At 37.4% G+C, this 8,494-nt stretch overlaps 1 protein-coding gene across 1 annotated transcript; it reads right to left on the bottom strand.

Moving 5' to 3' along the window:
• Positions 1–5,770: 5,770 nt before the first annotated feature.
• Positions 5,771–7,952, bottom strand: LOC149239849 (aspartyl protease family protein At5g10770-like). The gene is made up of 2 exons (XM_089367224.1): positions 7,772–7,952; positions 5,771–7,240 (listed from the first exon to the last, which is right to left on the bottom strand). The coding sequence occupies exons 1-2, from the start codon at positions 7,950–7,952 to the stop codon at positions 6,000–6,002; spliced, it is 1,422 nt and encodes a 473-aa protein (XP_089223350.1). The 3' UTR covers positions 5,771–5,999.
• Between the last annotated feature and the right edge of the window lie 542 nt (positions 7,953–8,494).

Here is an 8,494-nt window from a genome sequence, read left to right as displayed (position 1 = left end):
TCAATCCTATCCCAAGTTGTTCTTAAGGGGGGATGTTAGGGTATTCCGACACATAGGAAATAGTTAAGTATAACTTGGTCTAGTATAGAGTTAGGTAAAGTGTGTTTCTTTACTATGTACATTTTGTATCTTACAATCCGACGGTCACAATATGTAGTGATCTGATGGTTCATTCTCTCCTCGGTATTACCAACACTTGATCCGTGGCTTAACACCCGATTGGTCCATGATCTCTATTTAAAGAGAATGGAGGGTCATTTGTAGGGAAAAAAAATCGTCCATGATAGAAGATTCTATAAATTTTCATTCTTTTATTAATAAATTGCCTGAAGTGGCCGCGTTGGCTTAAGTCGTGGACTGTTTCCCTCTTTGAGGGTTTTAACCACATCAAAAATACTCGTGTATTGATCTGTGATCTGTTTGTGAGCAGTGACCTTTGGTGTTCTGTCTGAGGAACTTACTCTGAAAATTCCTACATAAGGCATTTAATTTTGCCTACTTTCATTTAATTTCTCACTGAAATAGGCTACTGGTTTGTCTTCTTGGCTGAGTACTACACCAATGGTTGTCCCACTGGCATCACAGTGAACTTGAAAAGTCTAGTAATCTTAAAATTGGTTTTTCAGTGATCTTCCTTTTGAGCAGCTAAAAACTCTTCGCTGTCGATTTTGTCCAATGAAAACACTGATTTGCCTTCTTAATGGTGTCCACCATGGGTGCAAAAATCCCACTAAATTTTTTAATAAACTTTCGATAAAAACTCGCCAATCCATGAAAACTTCGTACTTGAAACAAAATCTTAGGAGACAGCCAACTAACTATGGCTGCAACCTTTTCCAGATCCATTTTTAGTTAATTCTCGTAAATCACAAATCCTAAATAAATTAATTCTTTCTTGAAAAAAGAACATTTATTCGAATTTATCAGTAATCTATTTTGCTGCAATTTTTCTAATACATACCTCACATGTCGAAAATGCTCTTCCTTCATCTTGCTAAATATAAGTATATCATCCAGATATACAATCACACATTTACCAATGAATTCGTTCACCATCTCGTTCATCAAATGCATGAACATTCTAGGGGGAATTGCTCAATCCAAATGGAATAACCAACCATTCATATAAGCCTTCATTAGTCTTGAAAGTTGCCTTCCACTCGTCACTTTCTCGAATCCTGATTTGGTGGTAGCTTCTTTTCAAGTCTATCTTTGAAAAGTATGCTACTCCACTAAAAAAATCCACCATATCGTCCATTTGAGGTAAAGGAAACATGTACATGATAGTGATCTTGTTAATTACCTGGGAATCAGTGCACATCCACCTCTCACCTCTTTTCTTGGGAGCTAAAATAGTCAAAACCACACAAGGGCTTAGAATTTCCCGAATCAGTCCTTTATCCAACAACTCCTGCACCTGCTTCCTGATTTCATCATTGTCCTTCAGAATCATCCGGTAAGTAGATTTGTTTGGAAAACTGGCTCTTGGAATGAAATCAATATGGTGACTAATACTCCACTTTGGTGGTAATTTGTCTGGTAGATCATCTACCACAATATCACTAAATGTCAATGATTTCAGTATGGATCAATACTAGTTTTTGCCTTTGCACAACTGCATATTTTACCATATTATCCTCCATCTTTTGCAGAAACTCTTTTCCACCTAACAATAATGCTTTTGTTCCACTGGTTTTTGCAGCATCCTCTTCTGTCATGGGTACTAGCGTATGCTTTATCCCATCTTTAACAAACTTGTAACAATTTGTTTCCTCGTCATGGACGACCTTCCTATCATACTTCCATGGTATACCCAACAGAATATGGAACACGCCCATCGACATGTTGTTGCAAGTCACCTTGTCCTTGTACTTGCCAATATGAAACTATACTTCTCACTACTCATCGACCAATAGTTGGTGACCTTTCTGAAACTAAGAAACCCTATATGGAGTTGGATTCTTCAACTTCTTCAAACCCAATTTCCACACCATTTCAGTAACTACCAGACTATCAGCACTTCCACTGTCTATGATTAATTTGCAGCATTTCCCATGCGACTTGCACACAGTCCAGAACAATGCTTTCCTCTGTGTCTGATCAAATACTTCCTTAGCTGGTTTCAATAATACCTTGTTCAACACCAAGGCTTCCCTCGTTCTAGGCATATTTTCCACCTCGTGTAGCGGTGCCTCTACTTCATTGTGCTGAGCAACATATGTTTCCCTATGTCCACTTTGTTCGTTTTCAGGACATTTGAAGGACCTGTGTCCCCACTTGTGACACTTGTAACACTGATAGGCATTTCCTATGCCTCTACCATTAGCTCTTCCTCACTGGTATGACCTTCCTCCTTTAGTGTTACCTTCCCTTTCAGTTTATCCCGAAGCTTTCGAACTGTTGCCCTCTTCATTCTTGTTGGTAGTTCTACCTCTTCCAAAGGACTGTCCCCTACCTCTGCCATAACTAGTCCTCTTCTAACATTCTATTTCCCGGAAATCTTTTCCTCCGCCTTCAAAGCACTCTGATAATCTTCCTCTATGGTCTTAGGGGAAAAAATACTAATTTAATCTAGGATCTCAATCCTTAGATCATTTACAAACCACATTGTTTTTTCAGGGGTATCTTCGACATAGCCAAATCTTAGATTTACTTTATAAAATTCTTCAATATATTCCTTTACGGTCATCATTCTTTGTCTCAGGTTCTGCACTTATCTATAAAGGGAAATTTTGTAATCTTTAGGTAGAAACTTTCTCTTTATCCTAGCAATCATGATGTCCCATTTTTTAATAAATGTATTATTCAATCTTATCATTTCTCCCTGCACACTATCCCATCATAGTGCTGCATGTCCCTTCAATTTCATGATAGCAAACCTGATCTTCTTTTCTTCACATATCTCTTCATATTCGAAATATTTATCTAGCTCACCTATTTAGTCTAACAATGTCTCTCTAGACAAACTGCCATCATAATTAGGAAGCTCTGGTCTTGGCACGCTACTAGCCGACAAAACTGACCTCAATAGTTTAATATATCGTCCCTCTTCATCTAACCCATCCATCGTGGCTGTATTTTCCTCCTCATTGTCATCCCCACCTTCCAGATCTCTATGCCTTCCTGCTTCCACTGCTGCCAAATGTGCAGTTAAAGTCCTAACCTCTTCTCGTAGCCCTTCATCTGCTACTCTTCTAATGGCTCTACCTCGACCCCTTCTTCCTAACTCCATATTTACTAAGAGAAAGGAACTTCCTCTGATACCAAAATTTGGTGGCAATCTCGAGGAGGGACACACATCAATGACTGTTTAACTCTTGTCAATTTTTCGAATAAACAATAGAGGGTTTTGGTGTGAGGTTTTAATGCACTTAATTGTTTCGTCCTGCTCTTTGTACTGGCCTTGGTTTCACAAATGCGGTCATTTCACACCTACTGAGGGAAATTAGGAGTTCATTCTTGTATTCTCCGTTGGTTTGGTTTGGCTCTATGGGTGTGTTGTGCCTTCAATTGTTCCTTGTGGTGGTTTGTTACCACTATGCCTTCACTTGTTCCTTGTGGTGGTTTATTTTGCTAGTTCTCGAAGGTTTCAGGTCGACATTCAATATGCAAGTTGTTTCAATTTTTTTCCCGTTGTTACCTGGCTCAGGCTTTGTGTCTACTCTACTCGTGATGATTTTTTTGGGGTTGGTTCTGGTGTTGATCTGCCTTTGTGTAAGCACAAGTTCTTTCCTTGCTACTGCGATGGGTGGCTTAGCGAACGCTACTTCAGGTAATTTTTTGTTCCAATTTCATTTCTGCATCTCATTTTTATGCTGCTAACCCTCTGGATCCTTGGTGAGCATGTAATCTTCTCCTATGGCATTACGGTTGGGAGAAACCCTCTTGCGAGAGACTTAGTTCTCATCCTCTAGCTCGGGGTTAGGCCTTTTCCATGTAAATCCCTGCTCCTCCTTTTGTTTATCTACTCATTGTCCTTTTGTTTTGTTTTCCCTACTGGTTTCTTGACTGCCCGCCTTGTTTTTGTGGTGGTGTGCACGTTGTGCCTGGAGAACGCTGCCCCACGGCCTCATCCTTGGGAGTCTTCACAAGCTTGGGGGAAAACAGGGTAGGATCCCTCCATGGCCGTATTGTGGTTTTTCATTTCTTTACTTGCACTATCCTTAGTTGGGTATAACCCTTGGGGTTTCGCTTTCTCCAAGCGTTTGTATGGTTTTGTGGGTTTTCACACCCTCGTTGTTTGACTAGTCTTGGTTGCAAATCGTTGTTTTTTCGGTGTTCATGGGTTTCAAAACCCTCTATTATTTTAGGTTATATTAATGTATAATGAACTGTTAAATTTGGAAATGTAACGAATGCATAGGTGTGCTTGAATTTCGAATGTAAATGTACCTGGTTTTTTGTTGAGGAAATATATGATATCTTTGTTGGCTTTGCCTTTGTCTGGTTCCTGGTCTGAGATGCCCTCATTCAAGAGATTTTTGTTGATGTCATTAGGCCTCTTAATGAATTATTTCACTATTTTTCTTTAACACAATGTCTGAAACATTAATGCACAGGAAAAGGAGAAATTGTCTGGCTTCCTTAATAATATGTTCTAGATTCATTTGCTTTCATAGATATTTAGGAAAAAATTGTAATTTCAAATTCTATGTGCTTTCTTCTCTCTAGATGGCAGCCTCCCTCTTGAAGATCTGGTTTTTTTCTTTTCAATGCCTTACTAGTAGTTTCTTACAGTTGAGGAACTGTCCGTCAGTTACCTTTCAGGTCTTTAAACATACTCTTAGCTAATCCTATTTTACTTGCTTGCTTAATTTTTAAAGGACAATGGCCATGCCAGCCTTAATTTAAGTAAAACAAAAAAAAAAACAAAATTCAAAATGTTTTTTTTCTTTCCAGCAAAAATAAAAAACCATTTCCAGTTGTCGGTTTTTCAATCGAATGCTCCAATGTATGCTCCAGTGTTGCTTCTAGAGGCTACGCCCATGACAACTAGTGTGACAACTAGTGATAATTTTACAATATCTATTGTTATTTATTACTCATGATTAGAAAAAAAATCGTTAATATCATTATAAATTGACTATCAATAAAATATTATACTAATCTTATTCTCCGTTAATTTTAAATAAGTTTAGATTTCATGCTCATAAATTTACCCATACTTCTCTTATATTCTCTATTTCCATTTCATTGTTTAAATATTTCATAGTTTTTTATACATCCATTAAATTATATCTCAATAATTCATTTATAAAATTGATGCTTTCAAAATTCTTAAGTGATGCTTTCAAATGTATGTGTTAAATCTTTTATTATCATTTTTTTAAACCATTTTTTTGCAGGGTCAATATGTTCAAAAATACAAAAATAGATATATAATTAACAAGATTTAATTTTAGGATATTAGCAATGTCTCATCATTTAAAACTCACTTACATATTATTATTTTTTTTCCACCATTTAAGTTAATGTATGCAGATATATATCAATTCTATTTGACTTTTTGGCTCTTTGTAAGGTTGGATTCTATTATGTTTGGAGTTGTCGTGTTTTTTTGGATTTTTAGGTGTTGGAATCCGAAAAAAAATAAAAAATTTGAGGTAAAATCTTAATTTGTGTTATTTAAATTAGTTTTTTTTAAGTATATATATATATATGGATTCAAGATGCTCAAAAACTCCTAAGACACTTAAATTGTGCAGGGATTACTTATCAGACTTGTAATTTCAATAAATTCCTATAACATTTTAAAAAAATTACAATAAAAAATCACACTAAAAACCACATGACTCTATCTATTTTAATAACAAAGCTTTGTGTGAAGTTCCGTACATCTGACGTCACCTTCACCTAAGCATCTGGTCTGCTTATTGTGTTTTGAATGACAGCGACTGTCGTATTTTTCAGACACAGGTGGAATTTCACTTTACAATTAATTAGCCCAATACCGTACATGGACGTTGGGTCAATTGACTAGTATTATTTGGAGTAGGGTGCTAAGTAGAGCAGGATCCAGAGGCGAAGCCAATTCTTCCGCCATTAGTGTCAAAGACAATCCGCGTTTCCTGTTGTTGGAAGTTCCCGATAACGGTAATATTGGCCGCGGCGAATGCCAGGCACGTCCGAGATCCGTCATCCTTGAGGGGATACAAAAGCCCCTTGTGGCTTACAGTCATATCCGAATTGTTCGCGAAGTGAAAAGTTATAGTCGGAAGGTTGACGTCGCTGTAGCCAGACAGGTTGTAGCAGGTGTCCAGGTACGAATCCGGTTCGGCGCTCGGAAGATTCTGCGTTTTGTTCCGGAACGAAGTTTTCACGGCATCGTATGCGGCTTTGGAAAGCCGAGTTATGCTGGTTCCAGAGTCCACAACAGCGCTTTCTCCTACAAGAGTATTAGAGGAAATCGAGAGCCTCTCGCCTCCGACGCTTATGCCGTTGAGTCCGACGAAATACATGCTGGGATGATCGGGATCTGTGAGGAGAGGGGTGAAAGCGGCAGTGGCAGGAATCGAACTCTCACCGAAGCTGAGTGAGCCCGTTGAATTGGAGGATAGGAAATCCGGAAGGCAGTAAGAGAATACGCCGCCAAATTTGCTTCTTGTCTGGTTAGGAAACCCATCTCGACCCCGCCCCAATCCTAAAAGCCCAGACGTCCCATTAAACTGCCCTGCATTGTTATGCCCGCATCCAAAGGCGAAGCCCTCGAAAGAATCGGAACCCAGAGTCAAGGTCTCATGGCTGTAATCTCCCGCGCTCATCGATAAATCCGAGTAAAATTCTGCATATTCGCAGAACTCGTTGTCATGGCATTCGTTCGGAGTAATACAGGCCTCCGAAGTACAGCTTATGCGTTTATAAGAAGATGACGCATTGGGATTGAATATGGGATCTACCTGCGAATAGCAATCCTTGCAATCCTTGCATTGTATCCATGACACATAGGTGCCCGTATTAATTATCAGCAACTGTCTCCTTGGTGGTGTGCCAATCCCTAGTATTACAATATATTGTTTTGAACCCATAATGTTTCCAGATACAACAGGAACATCGCTCTGTGGAGAATAAGTGCTGCCGTCTTTTGACCTGCGCATAATTGTATTCAAACGAGCATTGTCTCCTTCGAAAATCTGAGACACCAAGGGTATCCACGGGCTCGAGTTGGTGGGCTTGAGGGGTGAGCAGGCCCCGTGAATATGATCCAGTCTTATATTCACTCCTGGCTTTAGCGCTTCCTCACCTGTACACAAAAAATCTGATTATATATTTTTCTTTTCATACAACTTATACATACGGTATAAAACTACAACATATGAATGCGGCATAAAACTTTATAAGTGGTTTGTATTAGTATGTAGGGTTAGTTGAATTGGTCCAGTTTTTATTTTGTAAGTATTTTTTAAATTAATATAACATTAATATTGAAGATTAATTAAATTGGTTCAGATCTGATGGCTAAAACACTTTTTTATTAGAAAATCACAAAATCGAAGCATTTCCCTATTGAAAAATCACTAGATCAATTTTCCTAAATACTCTGGAGATTAAACCCTTTAAGCAAAACAAGCTATTCATTGAGATTTTGAGAGTAGATATGAAAGGAAATTGGTCATGAAAATAATGGGATGAAGTCAAATGCAAGCTCTAAATTATTTATGCAGCCTAATCATCAAATAATTAAGTATGAAATACTGTTAGAACATCAAATAATTAAGTATGAAATGCTGTTAGAAGAAAAAAAGAAAAACCAAACAAACAAACAGCTGACAACCAGGTGAACCTGGGCATTCGACAGCTCCCTGTGGCTCTTTCCATTTGAAGTATTCAGCCGAGACAGTGTGGTAATTCTGGCGTTCTAGGCGTGTTGCGCTGCCCATGTGCAGGCATTGAAGCACTAAAACAAGAACCACCCATCCACAAAAGGCCAGAAAATGTGTTGTTGGGTTACCCATTGAAGGGGAGTGAATGGGTCTGAAAGAGTAAGGATAAGGATGCCTAATGAGTAAGAAATATAAGGATTGCTATTTATATTACTTTTACTGAAAAATGGAGAAGGTTTGTTAAACTATAAACTATAAATGGCAAGTTTTGGAATGTCAGCGGTTTGATTTTAATTTATCAGATTTTTAGAATATCTAGATATTTTTAAATTTGTTATTAAATTATATTTTAAATGAATATTTTTAAATCTTTAATTAAAATATAGATTTAAAATAAAATAATAAATTTGAAATATAATTGAAATTTTACTCACAAAAGTAAACTAAATTATTGAACAATTATAAATCAACTTTCTAAAATATTTAGAAATTCGCAATTAAATTAGATCATAGATGTGTCATATTCGATCTATTAAATATGTAATCAGTCTATATGGAGGGGACAAAAGAGGATAATGGAGAAGGTTGTAATTTAACATTAAACCACAAAACCAGATTAGTTCAAAGAGAACATTCAAAATGGAAAAGGTGGGTTGAATTTAATAGTTAGTGTG

This window comes from Pinus tabuliformis, chromosome 8 (genome assembly GCF_031772625.1).
Source record: "Pinus tabuliformis cultivar Carrire ecotype Pingquan chromosome 8, CPIR1, whole genome shotgun sequence".
Classification (NCBI taxonomy): domain Eukaryota; kingdom Viridiplantae; phylum Streptophyta; class Pinopsida; order Pinales; family Pinaceae; genus Pinus; species Pinus tabuliformis.
Note: the sequence above shows the minus strand (reverse complement) of the source record. Positions and strands in the feature narration are given on the sequence as shown.

Coding starts and splice junctions, on each gene's coding strand:
- LOC149239849 (XM_089367224.1), bottom strand. CDS start 7,952: ATGGGTAACCCAACAACACATTTTCTGGCCTTTTGTGGATGGGTGGTT. Junction 7,241..7,771: donor CGAATGCCCAGGTTCACCTG/GTTGTCAGCTGT, acceptor TTTTGTGTACAG/GTGAGGAAGCGCTAAAGCCA.